At 48.3% G+C, this 18,826-nt stretch overlaps 1 protein-coding gene across 2 annotated transcripts in view; it reads right to left on the minus strand.

Annotated features, from left to right (window-relative positions):
* Positions 1-18,826, minus strand: part of ash1l (ash1 (absent, small, or homeotic)-like) — a 78,202-nt gene that overhangs the window by 47,797 nt on the left and 11,579 nt on the right. For both annotated transcript variants that reach the window (XM_084313255.1, XM_084313254.1), the window contains exons 4-5: positions 13,575-18,078; positions 312-1,011 (exon numbers count right to left, since the gene is read on the minus strand). In XM_084313255.1, coding sequence (XP_084169381.1) covers positions 312-1,011; positions 13,575-18,078 — 5,204 coding nt within the window. The remainder of the gene's footprint in view (positions 1-311; positions 1,012-13,574; positions 18,079-18,826) is intronic.

Genomic DNA, 18,826 nt, shown 5'->3' on the forward strand with positions numbered 1-18,826 from the left:
TAGCTTTAACAGTTAGATTTAGCAGTGCCGCCACACTATTAGCTTTATCAGTTAGATTTAGCAGTGCCGCCACACTATTAGCTTTATCAGTTAGATTTATCAGTGCCGCACATCTATGAAAGTTAGCTTCATCAGTTAGATTTAGCAGAGCCCACACATCTATGCAAGTTAGCTTCATCAGTTAGATTTAGCAGTGCCACACATCTATGAAAGTTAGCTTCATCAGTTAGATTTAGCAGTGCGCCACATGCATGGGTTCTCTTGCAGAGCAGACAATAACTTTCTGAGCCTATATAATGCCATTAACTTACCTGTGAAAGTGCTGGAGCTCGTCGGGGGCAATCCAGCCTCTTCCTCCCCCAGCTCTGGCCCTCATCCCCAGGCCGCCCAAGTTCTCCTCTCTGTCCGCTAACCGTTCCTCAGTCTCCTCAGCCTCCTCAGCCTCCCCGTCCTCTTCCTCTTCCTCCTCCTGCTCCCCCTCCCCATCCCAGTGCTTCCTCTTCGGGCCTCTCCTGCGTTGGCCCTGGACGACCGATTCGATGGCGTCGGTCACAGTGTCCCCCTCCCACCTTCCGCCCACCCCCGACCCTCCTCTCTCCCCCCCTCGCTCCCTGTGCCTGGCCTGGGTTACCTCGGGAGCAGGGGGAGGCGAGGGGGGCGGGGAGGGCAGCGGGTACTTCCGGGGGCGTCCAGGGCCCCTCTTCTTCACAACGTTGTTTCCCGTGCGCGCTTGCCTCTGCAGCTTCTTGGCGCGGAGGATCTTGTTGACGTGGTGGAGGCTGTGTTTGGGGGGCGGCGCCCGGTGAGGGAGGTGAGGCGAGGAGGCGTCCAGGCAGAAGTCTTGGGAGGGGGAGAGACAGGCTGAGGAGGAGGAGGCGGAGCCGTGGGTGTGGAAGAGAGGGGGTTGGTGGTGGTGGTGGTGGTGATGGTGGAGCTGTCTGTGATGGAGGGAGCCGTCGGGACCCTCAGTGGCGGGGTGGGGGCCCCCTCGCGTCTGGGCGGCTGCCGCTGCTGCCCGGAGAAACACACACCAGGACAGAATAACATTATAACGTTAACATTTTTCTCAGGCAAAGTACAAGTACTTACATTTGGGTATTTACTGATAGAGTACCGATATTAGTACTTAATAATACCATTACAGTTCTAATGATGCGTTTTATTTTCATGACTCACTTTCCGACTGTAACAAATTTAATTACGCTGTGGTTTAATATACATCATGTTTTATCTAATGAGATAAATGAGTCTGTTCACTCCAATAATAAGTAAAACATTTGCAGCAAAAGGGAATTGTCAAGCAAAACATTTGTTCATTTTAAATGTGATATTGATTTTGAGAGTGCATCACTGCATCAATAGAATATCGTCACACAAAATATTGCAATATATCGCTGTAATCCACTTTTTCCCCACCCCTAAAAAGTAGAGATGTTCCGATACCATTTTTTCCTTCCCAATCCGATTCCGATACCTAAGCTTTGGGTATCGGCCGATACCGATACTGATCCGATACCAGTGCATACATTAAAAAATAATAATAATAATTTATATTATAAAACCTTTTTTTTTCTTCCTTTTTTTACAGCTACTGTTTTATATATACTGTTTTTTAGTAATAACTAGAAAGTAATGGTATTTATTCAACAACAGGTGATTGTATAGATTAGTATTAGTATCATTCATTGACAACTATGCTCAATGAGAGTTCACCCACGGAAAGGTTGTTGGGACATTGGTTCCGCACGGACGTTATACGGTGTTGCACTTGCTATCCACCAGAAGGCTCCGGTTCAGTTAGCTAGTAGCATAGGCTATGTTATGATTTTTAATGCACAATAAATATTCAACATTCTCTTTTGAGACTCCGCCTCAGACTCTTATCCTTTGTGTGCGAGAGGTCGATCGGTGACGACACTTAGGTTAGCCACGTTAACGTGAGCTAGATGGAAAGAATGTAACGTTACTGGTGAAAAAGTGATTTACCTTGGAATACTCCTTTGCCAACTTGCTGTACTTTGCTTGCAGGTCTGCAGCCATTATTGCTGGATTATGAATAGCCCCAACTTTAGCCAAGGTAACGTTAAGCTAAAACTAGCTCTTCAGCTAATGCTAAATAACACCAGCAAGCGAACACATCAGAGCTCCCCGTCAACACCACTCTGTCGGGACGATGGCATTTAAGAAAGTATCTGCTGTTAAAATGACAAACAGCATTGACACTTTAATTCACAGTAGATTAAAAACACGTTTGTTTTATAATGCTCACTCTCAGCAGGAGGATACCGCACGTGTTGTTGATACGTCATATGGGATCGGAGCATAGATTTTACGTGTACTCGCCGATACCAGCATTTTAGGCTGTATCGGAGGCATTTCCGATACTGGTATCGGTATCGGAACAACTCTACTAAAAAGCATCCTGAACTTGCTGTGAACTTCAGTTCAACATAAGCGCATAACGTTGCAGAGCATACAGGACGCTAACATCAGGTATTCTTTCAACTCGTGGCTAAGGGCTTCCGTTTGGTTACACTTTAAGACCCTTCATCATTGACACCAATGATGAAGGACCACAATGGAAACAAGCCTATGGCTTTATTGTGTTTTATGAAATCCTATTGGTAAATGGAGAAAATGTATACCTGTTTCATATTGTGATCAAATGTATATGTGTGATTTTTCCATTCTAAACCAATAAACTATTCAATCAATCAATTCCCCTCCCACTGCATCCCTGTTCCTCTCTACAACTCTCACTCCAGCCATGCCCCATTCCCCACGGCTCCGGCCCCCTTCGTCCATGCTCGTCTCACACCCTTACCCTCCTCTTCCGCCCCATCAGGTTACATCACAAGACTCCCTATATTCCCCATCCCTGTTCCTCCTCCACGCCTCCCCTCCTCCCCCTTCTCCTGCAGGTCTTGTGGGGGACTTCTCACCCTTGGCCTCCCCCTTCCACTACCGAGCAGCCAGTGACCGCCGGCTGACCCGTAGTCCTGCAGTCTAATCCAGGATTACCTGCGGGCTACAACCCACACCACGCTGCCTCTTACAACCACCTTCTTACCCCGGCGGGCTACAACCCACACCACGCTGCCTCTTACAACCACCATCCTCGGACCCATGTCTCTGCTCCACACACACATTAGCCAATAATACGCCGTTGTGGACATACATGCTAAACAGGCTGTTTGGCTACATGTACATGCACTCGTCATCTGTCTCAGTGTCAGTGGGAGTCTGTGTTGGGCATCGATGTTCAAATGTTCTAATAGTCATTAAATTAGGGCTGGGCGATATGGCCAAAAATGATATCACGATATCGATAACGATATCATATCACTCAATATCTATAATTATCGATATTGTTACAAGTATTTTTTTTTTAAAGCTCTTTTAATTTCTTTTCTATCTTTTGGCGCTTTTTTGGTGGACCGTGACTCGCGACTGGAGACTAGCTCTGCTAGCACACATAGCCTACTGTGTACAGACGGTTTCAAACTGTATTTTAAATTAGAAAGCAAACAAAATAAATGGACAAGAGAAAAATAAATCTCAATTTGGTCAGTATTGTCATTTGGACAAGCAAAGCCATTACTTTAAGTTGCAGGCAAGAAAGACAAGTCTGTCCACTGCCCTGTTGCAGGTCACCCAATTTTTTTTTTTATTGATATTTTTTCGTTTATTAAAATATATCGCGATAATTATTGTTATCGTTTTATCGCCCAGCCCTACATTCAATTATTGAAAATCAAATCGTTTATGCAACTATCGTTTTGTCTTAAAAAATATATATTTTTCGATACTCTTATTTAGAAAATCCTGTGGCGAGTCTCACGCCCAAGCGCAGCTCCGACAGCTGGATTCACGCAAGATCATCACGCAAGATGTGAAAACAAACCATCTGGCAGAGTCAACAACAGCAGTAGCATGTGAAATGTGTATGTGTAGACGTTACAGCAGGGCTCCAGAGTGCTCCTATTTGGTTGCATTTTGCGACCCGAAATAAGTCCCTGTTGTTTTTTTCTCGCAACGGGTCAAATGCATCTAACATGCTTTGCATCCTCGCCATTCCTTTATGCCCATGTTGCGTTAAAGACCTAAACTAACGTTAGCTGCTTACGCTAACTAAGCTAACCCTGCTCAGAGGCATAGAGAAAACAGCAGCCATTCTCCCTTTCTGTGTGTGTGCGCGTTCGCGATGAGGTCAGAGGAATTTGATAGTATTTACAGAGGATGGACAGATAATGTTGATATTTAAACATAAAATATATAAAACATAATGAATGTATACATAATAGGGATGTCCCGATCCGATCACGTGATCGGGGCCGATCACGTGATTTTCCTAAAATCGGGATCGGCAGAAAAATAAATAAAAAAAATCGGCCTTTTTCTTTTTTCTTTTTATTCAACAAACATGACCATGTTCACGTCTTAAACTCATACTGAGACCTTAGTTTTGGTTTTAAATTTAGGTTGTGTGTTGAGAGTTCCAAAAATATTTACTTGAAGTTTAAAGCTCAATATATGAAAACATGGCACTTTACAGTGAACAGGAAGTCTATTTGTATTAAAAACAATAGATTGTTTTTCATTTAAATGTCTGGAAGATCTCAAAAATAAAAATGTCAAATGATATTTCCGTAGCCTTTTTTGAGTTGATCTAAATGTTCCTGATTGTGTTAAATGGGCATATGATATCATCTCATATCGATCGCAGGCACCTGAATCGAATCGTGTCCTATCGTGGCAGACTGTGATATCGGCAAATATCGTATCGTTGTCCAAAGAATCGATATTGTATCGTGATGAAACTGGTGATTCCCACCCCTAATTGAGAGGGTATTAACTGTTAACACTGCTGAATGGCATGCTGGGTACAGTTTGCTAGCTAGCCTGGTAGCATAACTAGGGATGTCCCGATCACGTTTTTTTGCTCCCGATCCGATCCCGATCATGTGATTTTGAGTATCTACCGATACCGATCTTTCCCGATCCGATCAAAAAAAAAATATATATATATATTATAATTATTTTTTTTACTTTTTTTTTTATTCAACAAACATGACCATGTTCACGTCTTAAACTCATACTGAGGCCTTAGTTTTGGTTTTAAATTGCATATCATCATTCATTTATTTATTGTCACACAGAGCAGAAGAATTTTGCCAAAACAAACCAATAGTATCCAGCTGCAGAACGGCAGACCAGCAGGCCCTGTCCACACGAGCGCTGGATTTAATGTAACCGAAGTTTGAAAAAAATAAACCTCTGTCCACACAGGTGAACAACCGCATATAATTGCGTACCCACAACGGCTGGAAAAACCAGCAACCGATACATGTAGTACAATGCCAAAACAGTAGGCGGCGATGTTGTTCAGACATGAAGGCCATTTCAACCAATCAGAAAAGGTTGAACGCTCACTACACTTCCTGTTTAGAAACACCATAGCCGCCATCTTTAAATATCATTTTGCCAACGGAACATATATTTTTCAGCAAAGAAAGAAACTGCAATTAACACTTTAACTGCCGGAAGACGCTTTTAGGCGTCCTTCCCCGCCATGCTCAAGTTGCCGAAGACGCCGTAACTCGTCTTTGATATCAATATTTCAAAAATCTGTGATCGGAATCATATTTCCTTTCCGGGGCCCTGAGACACAAGTGTGATCTCCTCTCAATCCTCTAGCGGTTCAAGACCGCCATCTGGTGGCCGATCGGCAGATCGAAAAAACGGATGTTACCTTTAACCCGGTAGGACTCACTCCATATGGGGTCCGGGCACTCGCTAGTGTTAGAGAGACTCAGTCTTCACACAGTGAACATCGATCGCTGCAAATAACTCGAAAAAACAACATGATTTGGACGTATATATTATTATACAACCTGGAAATGGACCGGATATTTCTATATCCCATAATAGGAAAATGTCTGTTCCACGCTCATCGCCCAACGGCGCGAGGAAGATACGGTAAGATTCAGCGTTATTTTTCCATGTGTACGATACTAACTGCTATGATGAACATTTGACCCACATTAGATGAATGGTATAACGCTGCCCACGGAATTATAAACGCCCCCTCGGCCATCCGGTCAACATCAGATTACGTGTAGTAACTTCCAGAAGTCTGTCCAGTTGGATTTTTTTATATCGCGCCGATTGCTATCAAACTGTATTTGATCATCAATATAATGCATTTGGGGCTATAAATCACGTTCTGGAGAAAGCTGCAGAAAGAGATGAAAACATACTTATACTTTAGATCATATTTTAGTATGAATATGTGAATGAAAAAGTTTAACGTTCATACACCCTGAACAATACATATAGGACATTGAATGGGCCCTAATAATGGCAATTTAGCAATAGAATTTAAAAAGTTATAGCCCTGCAAAGAAGGGGAACTTCTACATAGACAAATAGAGCTGGCAACCTATGGTATATCATGAATTTAGCCTTAGGCAATCAAAGTGTTAAAGGGCAATAAACAAACGGATACATTCACTGTGTGTTCTGCCTCTCATTTGTTGATGAAACAAAACCAACAGCAACACAATTTACCACCAAGAGCGGATAGTTTAGTCTCACAAAACACCGCCGGTGTTGTTAGCTACATGCTAATGTGAATGGCATTATCTATGTATAGTATATAGCTTAAATGCTAACGTAATGTGGTAACGTTAACGCTATGAATGGATGCAAACGTTATTTAACACATTGCAGAATGGGTACAATACAATACGGCTCAATACAAACAATTGTTAAGGGGATGCAGTCTGGACTGGGTTCCTTATAGGGGTGGGACGATACATCGATCCAGATCGATACATCGATGTAATTATCAACAATCGAATCGGATCGATGCGATGTAATAAGATCGATTCATATCGATACTCTTATTTTGAAAATCGTGTGGCGAGTCTCATATCCGCCCAAGAACAACAGCAGTAGCTCCGTGTGTGTAGATGTTACAGCATAGCATTCTCCCTTTCTGTGTGTGTGTGTGTGCGCGCGTCTTTGGAAAGACCAGATGAGGTCAGAGGAGTTTGATGTTTAAATGTTATTTAAACATAAACAATATAATACATAATAAATGTAGGCCTATACATGATCATGCAACATCAACAAATTGTTGTAGGAACGGTTTGGGAGAGGGAGGTTGTGAGTTTTGAGTTCCAAAAAATTTTGCTTAAAGTTTAAAGCTCAATATATAAAAACGTGGCACTTTACAGTGAACAGGAGGTCTATTTGTATTAAAAACAATAGATTGATTTTCCTTTAAATGTCTGGAAGAGCTCAAAAATACAAATGTCAAATGATATTTTCATTACCTTTTTTTTGTTGATCTAAATGTTACTGATTGTGTTAAATGGGCATATGATATCATCTCATATCGATCGCAGGCACCTGAATCTAATCGTATCGTATTGTATCGTGAGAGACTTTGTGATATCGGCAAATATCGTATCGTTGTCCAAAGAATCGATATCGTATCGTATCATGATGAAACTGGTGATTCCCACCCCTAGTTCCTTATAACAATAACTTGACAACACATGAGTTTAGTTTAGCCGCAGCTACAGGTTTTACTCTGGTTGGGTCAGGAATGAGACAACAGACATCAGTCGATCACACTCTTCAACAATACGTTTCGAACAAAAGTTTGTTACAATCATTTTCATATAACGCTACTTGGGACAGCTCTGCTGTAAACACTGGTGTAGCTGGCTCTGCTCTAATCTTTCTACCCCGCGCTCGGTTGCTAACTTACTATTGTTTGACAGTCTGCCGTGAACATGGGAAATAATTGCGACAGCTCTGCTGTAAACACTGGGAATAACCTCGGTTGCTATGCCCACACGCACCCGCAAAACCGCAAAACTTCACCCTGGACTCCGGTTTTCAAAGACCGGGGTTGCAGTGTAGCAAACCCCCGATTGTGTGTGGCCGAACAGTGCAACTGCGCACATACAATCATGGTTATATTAAATCCAGCGCTCGTGTGGACTGGGCCTCAGACCCAAACGCATTTCCTTTGATTTAATTATACATCAAATGATTTATGTCAAGGATTGCAATGCCTCGCTTGAATGAAGTTAACTTTTCACCTGGATAACTTCAACATTCAGGGTGAATGTAATGTGAGAAATTGGGATAAAAAATTAAAATTAAAAAATTAAAATTAAAAAATAATTTGGGTCTGATAGTGTAGCTGGTCTGCCGTTCTGCAGCTGGATACTATTGGTTTGTTTTGGCAAAATTCTTCTGCTCTGTGTGACAATAAATAAATGAATGATGATATGCAATTTAAAACCAAAACTAAGGCCTCAGTATGAGTTTAAGACGTGAACATGGTCATGTTTGTTGAATAAAAATAAAATAAAATAAAAAATAATAATAAAAAAAAAAAAAAAATGCCGATCCCGATCTTCGGAAAATCACGTGATCGGCCCCGATCCCGATCACGTGATCGGATCGGGACATCCCTAAGCATAACAGTCTGTTGACAGCTGGGAGAACAGAAAATAAAGATGAAGAGACTGGAGATGTTACATTGTAGCAACGTTTTGTACGTTTGCCATTATGTTTCACTAAGCTTACACATTTCAAGCATCAGTGATGCAACTTTCAGAATGAATGCTTTTGTTCCCGGGAATAAATTTTGCCTGGTCCGACTCCCAAACATCTAGTAGTTTGCTCGCTTCTTTGATTACCTCACATTCGCTATTAAGTAAAAACGAAATCATATGTTCAGTAGTCAAACAGTTCCCAGAGACTACCGAATAGCAATTGCTGTGAGTTTTGCCTTAACTCATTCACTGCCAGCTATTATCCTCATCCTGTAGAAAATGTGCCACGCTTTAAAATATAGGCATTTTCACTGTGCGTCGCAGTGTTTGCAGGGCTATATCTATATTATAGTTATGGAGACAATACTATGGCTCATTTGACAGGAACTATCCCTCGTTCAACATGTAAAAAAGAATAAATTTTTTCATGTATACGTTCGCGTGTTATCCCGTGGTGAATATTGTATAGCTTCATAGTGATCCTGGCTAATTCCTGGAAACTGCGTTATGGAGCGATATGTGAATTTTGCTAAAGGCGTTTGCGTTGCTCGCCTGTACGCGTGAACACTTAAGGCAACGCACTTGTGCTTCCGCGTTTCTCTGATTGGCCACGACGCCCACGTGACCACGCGCTAGCACGGCCCCTTATCCACGCCTGCCGCTACGCCGCGCCAAGCTCCTCTGTGTGTTGCAGCCCGCGGCAGAGCGGCAGAGGTCCCTGTGTGTTCTCGCCTTCCTCAATTTATACGCATGGAAGTATTGACTACGCCGTAACGAATCATTAAAAAAAGATACCGTTAACTGGAATATGTTGTGCCTTTACACATATGTTGGATTATGTAATTGGTTTGTCATGACAAACAAATAAAAAAAATCGCGATTTACCCGCTGGCTACAACAACACACAGTGACTACATGTTGCTGTTTGTGTTGAAGCCACACAGAATCCTGGCTCTGATCTATAGGCCGTATGTGGAGAGGGGAGGTGAAGCACTACCTGAGGAGATTACTAACTGTTGGTTCTTTTCTCTAGGCTCATCCGTCACCCCGTGCGAATTGAATTCAGCTGTTTCCCCCCTCCTGTGTCTTTAGAGAAGACTCCAATGAGTCTGTCTTCTGAGCCTCAAGTTTTCCATTTCAAACCATCAAGTCGCCCTACGGTCACTACATGTAGTCACTGTGTGTTGTTGTAGCCACCGGGTAAATCGCAATTTTTTTATTTGTTTGTCATGACAAACCAATTACACAATCCAACATATGTGTAAAGAAACAACATATTCCAGTTAACGGTATATTTTTTTAATGATTCGTTACGGCGTAGTCAATACTTCCATGCGTATAAATTGAGGAAGGCGAGAACACACAGGGACCTCTGCCGCTCTGCCGCGCGCTGCAACACACAGAGGAGCTTGGCGCGGCGTAGCGGCAGGCGTGGATAAGGGGGCGTGCTAGCGCGTGGTCGTCATGGCCAATCAGAGAAACGCGGAAGCACAAGTGCGTTGCCTTAAGTGTTCACGCCGCCTGTACACGTTACTATTTCCAAATCAAAGGTATATAATAGGTATTATGTTTCATCATGAATGCATCAAAGGGGGGGGGGGGTCGTTCTTTGATGCTCTGATCGTCAGCAACAGCATTTCTTTAATACTACATACGTTGACCATTGCGATCGATGTGAAATCATTGTTGGATCAAAGTAGGATTGATGTCATATAGTCCTTACCTTTACTAGGAGGTATCCCAAAAAGATTTCCAGTATTGATGTCCATCGGGTCCCTGACATCAACTGGCACAAAATATGCATGGAGTGTGCTGAACGCGTTTCAAAGTGCTCGGATGAAGCGATTTACTTGGCTTGGTCTAAATTCTCCGCCCGGACCATATATACAATGTAACACACAGTGTGAAATAAGGTTTCAAAGGGTAGGCGATACTGCCACCTAGCAGGATTCGGCCGATATTGCACTCTCGGCGTCTCAGAATGAGTCCCAATGATACACAGAGGGACCGGACCGTGAGACAGCATAGAATATTAAAATCGAGTTTTCGGGGGTTCTGGCGCTCAACTGCTGGCGAGATAACCCGAGAAATCTCGGGGTTGGCGCAGTGTTAACCTACCTGATCAGTGACAAGAGCCAGGTGCAGTGTGTGTGTACAACAGGGATGAGAGAGCGGAGTCCAGGTGCAGTGTGTGTGTACAACAGGGATGAGAGAGCGGAGTCCAGGTGCAGTGTGTGTGTACAACAGGGATGAGGATAAGCATTCTACTGTGGGCTTTTGATGGGAATGCCTACCAAATATACCCTGTAAAGAAAACACTCCCATCCCTGCGCATCGCTCATGGAAATAGAACTTCTGCTGTGGTTCAGCTGGGGCGGCCTGCAGGGGCAACCGCACACACAGCAGAGCCAGTTTAAGTCATTATGTGGGCTATTTGCTGCCAGGCCCTTAATCGCTGGTAGGGGCTATCAGATGTCAGGGCCAGTGGATGCTGCACAGGGGGTGTCATTGTGTCTTTCCAGGGGATTTTTAAAAGGATACATTGAGTCATTGAGCAACAGAGATCAAGCAGGGAGGAATAGAGTGCTCACTTGCTCTGCCATATGGCAGGTTCTGAATGGGTCACTGCACAAATAATAGTCCTGGAGCCACTACAGCAGCTAATGGCAACGCATACAGTGCCAGTTTCCCCTTGGTCATGCCAAAAACTAAAACTCACCGGATATCACCCGGGCATATTCAACCAATGTATTCTTGAGGCAATGGAGGCATATCTGTGTGTGTGTGTGTGTGTGTGTGTGTGTGTGTGTGCGTGCGTGCGTGCATGTGTGCGTGCGTGCGTGTGCGTGTGTGTCCGTAGCTAATCTCGCAAACTACAAACTGAAACTGCTGACAGCAGGCCAAGGACCTGAATCCTTGAATATATCTATTACATTCAATAAAAAGTGACACCTTTTGCCAGACGACGATACACAGCTCTCTGGCACCCGTTTACAACTGCTATAGTGAACCTATTGTCGTTGATGTATCTATGCATTCAAAAAAAAATCAGGGAATCTCTTGGTTACAGCGATATTGTGCTGTGAAGTCTTGTGTTTGCAGGTTAAGTATTTAAAGTTTGCTATTGTACAGAGCTGCCAACTCCCACGCATTAAGTGCGAGACTCGCGCAAAATGACCCTCTTCACACTCGCTGACGCCACACCTCTGATTTCTCACTCTAATATTCTGAGCATTTTGCCTGCATTGCCAAAATGAGCTGTCTTCCAAATGTGTGTGTGTGTGTGTATGTGTGTGTGTGTGTGTGTGTGTGTGTGTGTGTGTGTGTGTGTGTGTGTGTGTGTGTGTGTGTGTGTGTGTGTGTGTGTGTGTGTGCGCGCCTAGCCTGGAGTGCAGGAGAGTCTGTCAACTCTGGTCTCCTTCACTGTACATAGACATGGGTCTGTTACTAATGCGCTGGGCAAATGTAGAAATCGAGAGGATTAGGCAAATATCTTTTTAATTTAAGGTTTGGTTGAATGAATGAATGAATGAATGAATGAATGAATGAATTTATTCACACACACACATGATATATTACATATACATATCTTCATGTGAAAACATCATCGTCGAGATTGTGTGCGTGTGCCCGGTCCCCCAAGAAGCTATTTAAAGCTTTTGGAGGGAGCCTGATCACAAATATAAACAAATATAAACAAACAAAAACATACAACATGGGTAGGCTTACACACCTACCTACTAACATACAACATAGATACATAAATACAGACAATTAATATACCTAAGTATGGATTCTATTTAAAGATATGATTTAAGCAGTTCCTTTCAGTGATTTTTTGAAGGTTGTGATGGATTTTGACCGTTTCAGACTCTCGTCGAGCTTGTTCCAGATCTGCGGGCCCCTGCAGCGGGTTGTTGGAAAGCAGCCTAAATAGTGCCGATATTTTAAAGTGACCTTATCGATTCCTTTTTTCGACTTTTTAAATATTATAGCTATATCGACATTACTATGGCCCATTCAACATCAGGTATCTATCGTTCCGGATGTGGGAACGTTATATTTTTCCATTCATACATTGTCGTGTTAATACCGTCGTGAATATAAGTATGTTTTTAGAGTGGTCTGCAGTAATTCCTAGAACACGAGTTATAGGCCCCGACGCATATTACACATAATCGATTGCCGTTTCGTCGCTATACACGCTACATAAAAGAATTCAAATGCATATGATCGGTATACATTATGCTCCATCATGCGTGAAGGAAAGGGGGGGGGGGGGGGGTCGTTTATGATTCCTTGATTGTCAGTAACGGCTTTCTTTAGTACGACATCATACGTTGATCAGATGGATTGCAATGAAATAAATGGACAATCGAGCTGGAATTAACGTTAGATTCCTCTTACCTGTGGCCGATGAGTCTGGAGAAAAAATATTCCAATTATTTGATTTCCATCTGCTAGATCCGTTTTCCGTTTGTACGACGCAATAAACGCCGAAAGCATATTGATTCTTGCGTCTCGAAAAGCGATCCAATGCACTCGAGTGTTTGTCTGGATCCACATAACAAGAGAGCTCTGCCCGGAACATATTCGCCGATGCACAGAGCGCCCCATCCGGTTTAGAGTGGGTGCAACATCGCCCGAAATCCACCAGGCAGTGGTATTGATTCGATTGGCGGGCAATAACGAGTAAACTCGTTCTTGGCGCAGAAGCAGTTAATGTAGATAAAAATACAGTCTGGCAGAGATTTGTGCCCTACTGAGCGCACCTTTCTAGTTGGAAAATACATTTGGTGCACAATTAAATTAAATAACTATAAACAATTAAATTACATCGGGGATTAAATATTTTCCATGCAGAATAGCCTTTTTTATATTACATGAACTTATACTACAGCGCTTTCATGTTACTTTATCAATGGATGCACTGCTGTGGCCCATTTCAACCACTACCTTTGTAACTTGACCCCCTCCCCGGTGTGGCTGACTCACCAGTCTCTCTCCTCTCTGCTGACGTGGAGCGCTCCTTCCTCAGCGCTCGGTCCATGCGGGAGAAGCTCTCCGTCACTCCCCCGGGCTTCCTGCCCCGGCCGCTGCCCCTCAGGGCCGTGCGGGTGAGGGCAGAGGCGAACAGGTTGGTATGGTGCGGGGCGTCCTGAGCACCGGGCTCCGTGTCCTCCGTGGGCGTGAGCGGCTCGTCGTCCTCGCTGTCAGAGCAGCCCGCGGGGTCTTCCGCCTGTCCGTCCGAGAAGGGACCCTGGCCGGGCGCGGCTTGGCTTCGGGAAAGCTTGGCGTAGTCTCCCTCGGCGCTGCCCATCCTGAACCAGGACTCTACGGGGTGGTGGCCCCGTGCGCCGCCGCCCAGCGTTAGCCGAGAAGGCCCCAAACAGGAGAGGGCGCTCTCCTTGCGCTTGTACCTCTCCGCGGAGGAGGAGGACGACGATGAAGGCGAGTTGGCCGAGGTGGCCGCGGGCTGCTTGTTGGCACTGGTGCTGGGGGTGGCCTCTCGTCCGAAGCGGCACCGCTGTAAGGAATCGGCCATGCCCACGCTGACGGCCCTCTCCCCTCTCACCGACACCCCGCCATCAGGAATCCCTGCTCCGCCCCGGCTCCCTGCTCCTCCTGCTCCTCCAACTCCACCACCTCCTCCTCCAACTCCTGCTCCTCCACCTCCTCCTCCGCCCTCCTCCCCGTCCTCCTCGGCGCAACGCTCTCTGTGTTTGTGCCTGTGTTTGTGTTTGTGATGCCAGTTGAAGGAGAGTTCAGACGACATGGGCGGGTAGAGGACCGGGGAGCGACCCCCCCCCAGGTACTCCTGGCGCAGCAGCTTGTGCTTCTTCTTGTGGAACTTGGAGGGGTTGAGCAGGAGGTGCGAGGGATGGTGGTGGTGCATGTAGGAAGGGGGAGGCGGCGGGGGGAACGAAGGGGGGTGGTGAGAGTGGTGCGCTGGGGCCGCATGGGGCGACTGGTGGTGGGGATGGGGGTACAGAGCGCTGGCCGGGGGGTAGCCTCTGTAGTAGCCTAGCCCCAGGGGCCCGGCGGAGTAGGGAACGCTGTACGACGGGTGGTAGTACCCACCGCTGGAGAGTGGGAAGCCAAGCCCGGGGACGAAGGGAACGTCAGACATGGACTCCCTCAACTTGGGAGGCCGTCCCCGTTTCTTCTTCATGTCTGGCTTACGAACGTAGTGCAGTGGGTCGCAGGGGTATGCGGGGTGCGGGGAGTAGTAGCCGCTGAAGTTGATCCGGAAGATGGTGGGGAGGAGGTCCCTGTGTAGATAGTGATGTGGAGGAGGGCCAGCCGCGCTTCCTATGCCCCCCCCGCCGGGCCTGCCGCCCGCCCCTGGCATTCTGCTCGCCCCCAGGGCTCCCGGGGCTCCCATGCCGAGCCCGCTGCCCAGCCGGTGGCCCGTGGTGCGGTGGGCTATCCGGACCTCACTCAGTCTCATCACGATCTCGTCGAGCTCGGCCAGGAAGTCGGGGTCCTGCCGCCGCGAGCGCAGCTGCAGGTACTTCTTCTTGCGCTTGCGCTTCTGCCTCTTCAGCTTGTCATAGCCCGGGCAGCCGTGGCTGCGGCGCTTACACTTGTGCTTGTGCTTCTCTTTGTGTCCCGCCAGCGAGGAGGCAGGGGCCGCGGGGTGAGGCCTGCGAGGATCCGGCGACGACCTCACGCCGAGGGGAGACGGGGAGGGGGAGGGGTGTTCCAGCAGCACGGAGGACGAGTGTCGCCGCCTGCCTCTGGAGTTGAGCCCCACCCCCCCGGGTCCCATGGCTGATCCCATGACCCCTGGCATCAGTAGCCCGCTGCCCATCCCGGGTGGCATCCCCACTCCTCCCAGACCGCCGGCCCCTCCGGCCTTCTCTCCCCGGTCAGAGGTACTGTTGTTGTCTGTACCTATACCACTGTCACTGGGCACCGTCTCTTCACTATGGGACTCACTGACTGGCGACGGGGTGGCTTCCTTTAGCTCGCTGAGTGGGGCGGGGGAGGTGGGGTGCAGGGGTCTGGGAGGGGAGAGCTTACGGTAGTGGTAGTGCTGCCTGTAATGGTGGTGGTGGTGATGGTAGCCACGGCACGAAGACTTCTTTTGGGAGGCCGCAGCGGCCGCAGAGGAGGACGAGGCTCCCAGTGAGCCTAAAGTACGAGGGTTGGGGGCGGAGAAGGTCGGCGGAGGGAAGGGGAAAGAGTGGTGGTTATGGTGGGAGTGAGCGTGGTAGTGGGGGTGACCCACAAAGTGCACAGAGCCCGGCTCCACGAAGCTGGCGTCGCTGATGGGGCTGTGGCCTCCGCTGGACTGGGAGAGGGAGGGAGAAGGGAAGACCTCGGAGGAAGAGAGCTGGTGCTGGTGCTGCTGGGACTGGTGGTGGTGATGGAGAGGGGAGGTGGTGTTGGGGGACAGGAAGGGCTCCGGGGGCGGTGTCCCAGCCGTGGAGCTCGACGCCCCCTTTGGCTTGCGGCCTCTCCTCTTCCCCATGTATATTGTCCCCTTTTTGCTGACGTTGATCTGCGGACCCAGTTTGCCTCCGAAAGAGGCGGCCAGGGAGGATAGGGACTGTGTCGTAGCCGCCACATTGCCCACCACCCCGCTGGGGGCACCCCTGGGGGGCTCCTCTTGGGCCGGGCCCAGCAGGATCTGACTGAGGATCCTCTTCCGTTTCATGCTCTTCATCTTATTGATCTTGCCTATGATGGTCTTCATGATGAGCTGCCCGTTCCCTTTGTTCCGGAACCGTTTGTCTGCGTCCCCTCCCGCCTCGGGAGCCAGCGTGGGGGGCTGTCCTTCCTGCGGTAAGGTAGGGGGCAGGCGTTTGGGGCGCCCCCGTTTCCTGGGTATAGGTTTGGGGGGGTTTAACTCCACCTCTGGGTGGAGAACGGGCGGGTCCTGCTCCTCTTTGGATTTGAAGAGCGAGAAGACCTTGGATGGGGCTAGTTTGTTAGGAGGGCGGCCGCGTGTGGGGGCATCCAGCCTGGGCATTTTGGACTTTGGCCTCCCCCTTTTCCTGGGCTGAAGTGGAAAGAGTTGCGACACAGGATTCTGTGACACAAGATTTGGCTTGCCCTTATTTGGGTTGGGAGGCCTGCCCACAGGTCTTTTTACGGGCGGGGGTGTATCTAGGCTTGATGAAAAAGGCATGGTGGTTTTGCTCTGGTCAGTGGGACTGCACTGGCCTGCCCTCTGCGTTTGGTTCCTATTCACAACACGAGTCCAGCGGGGCTTCCTTCCCCGGCGTTTCTTCAGGGGCTTGCAGTCCTGCTCCGCGGGAGAGTCCAGGGACGAATCGGGAGAATCGTCTCTGAGAGGAGCCGGCGAGGTATCTCGACTGGCAGGCTCCGAGGCTGCCCTCTGTCTCACCGGCTCCAGGGGGCTGCCGGTACGACCAGGGCGGCCACCGTCTCTGTTGTTCGGACTGCGTTTACCGGGGCTGGAGCTCTTCCCCCTCTCCACTCGGAGTGACTGATTACCGGCCCCTTTGTCCTTCCCCTCCGGCTTCCCCGGTCCCAGTGGAGGAGGGCATTTGGTTAAGTCTCTGGGGGCCTCTCTGTCCTGCTCCCTCCCTCTCTCAGCACTCTCCTCCGCGCGCACAGGGCTCTCACGTGTGTGGTGTCCTTGCGAGGAAGCAGGGGAGCCCTGGTGACTCGGCGCACTCAACGTCCTCTGCTCCGCCGCGGTGTTGGAGGAAGAGGAGGACGAGAGACGAGAGGGGGACGACGTGGTGTGGTGCGGGCAGTGAGAGAGACGTGACTTGGCAGCACTACCGCTGCTCCCGCTGTTGTTGTCGTTGGTGTTGTCCTTTGATATGTTTGGAAGGCGACTGTTGCCATAGGTGACCATAGGGCTGCTGCTGCGACTGCTGCTGCTACTGCTGCTGTTGCTGTTGCTGTTGCTGTTGACGTTGCTGCCGGTCTTGGCGACTCCGTCCGCGTCCTCTTTCCTAGGCGGAGTTGAGACGGACGACTTGTCCGCAACACTGTCTTTGTTCCGAGAGCCGTAGGGGCGGCCGGGGGGGCGGGACACAGGCGGGGGCGGAGCCAGGTGGAGCACTCTTGAATACGTGTTCCTATTGGCCATGGCCCTGTCCCGTTGCTTGGCGGTGGGGGCCATGAAGCCTGAGTTGGGGAGATTGGTGGCGGTGGGGGGCATCTTGGTGGGTTTAGCCAGCTTAGGGGTCTTTGAGGGCGGGCAGGTGGCGATGAGTTGAGCCAGTTTCTCTGTGACCGTGGGCGCTCCCCAACCTTGGACACCCCTGTCCTTGTCCCTCTGACCGTCAGTGCTGTGGGTGAACTGAGGAGGTTTGGCGGCCCCTTCAAAGTTGGCTTCTTTCGATGCAGGGAGCGGTGGCGACGGCGAGGACGTCAGGTTGGTTTGTGGAGTGGGCGTTTTCTTTCCAGATGGGTGTGTTTTGCCATCTGACGAAGGTCGGTGAAGGCTGAGGGGTCTCTCGCTGGTGGCGGTGGCGGCTTTTGTGTCGGACTTGCAGGCCATCTTTGGTGGACCCTGGGGGGGGGGGGGGGGGGGGAAAGAAAGAGAAACAGAGCAACATTGAAATCACAAATTGTGTTTGTTTGTTTAACATCGTCAGAGAGCACTTGCTCTTTAAAAAAAATTACTTGATACTGTGAACTGATCACTTGAAACAGTCTCCAGCTGTTGGTCACTGAGCATTTCCACTGGGGGAGTTGAGGTTTAAGTGCCTTGCTCACGGGGCACCTCGCCAGTAGGTGTTGAGGGGGGGGGGGGACGACGACGACACAGTATTCAATATCTTAAGACGTGTTGGTCAAAAACAGAAGCGGTTGCAACACTGGAAAAGAAAAGCTGCCTCACAAAGCAGAAACTCTATCAACCACAAAGCACGCTTAGAGGTAAAAACCAATTCGACGAGGGGCTTTGTTTATCCCCGTGTAAATTGCAATTCATTGATGGGATTTTCTGTCCACAAACTGCTTCCCGGTCGCGCCCAGGGGGAAGGTTCCTCTCGACTCAATAACACTTATCAGGGTCAACTTGGGGACAGAGGGGGAGAGTTGGTAGAGAGGGGTCACACGGGGAGGGGGGGGGGGGAGGCAGACGATAGACCAGAGAGGGGGAGGGGGTGGTGAATGATGGATAGCGAAAGGCACAGAAACACAATGACATTGAGGGAACAACAGTTGACGTTGTGCTCTTTATCTACGTAATCGCGAGGTAATTACTCAAGTGATGTCGTGGACCACTGCATTACCATCGATCCTTCCCAATGCTG

The sequence above is a fragment of the Notolepis coatsorum genome, assembly GCF_963971535.1.
Source record: "Notolepis coatsorum genome assembly, chromosome: 4".
Classification (NCBI taxonomy): domain Eukaryota; kingdom Metazoa; phylum Chordata; class Actinopteri; order Aulopiformes; family Paralepididae; genus Notolepis; species Notolepis coatsorum.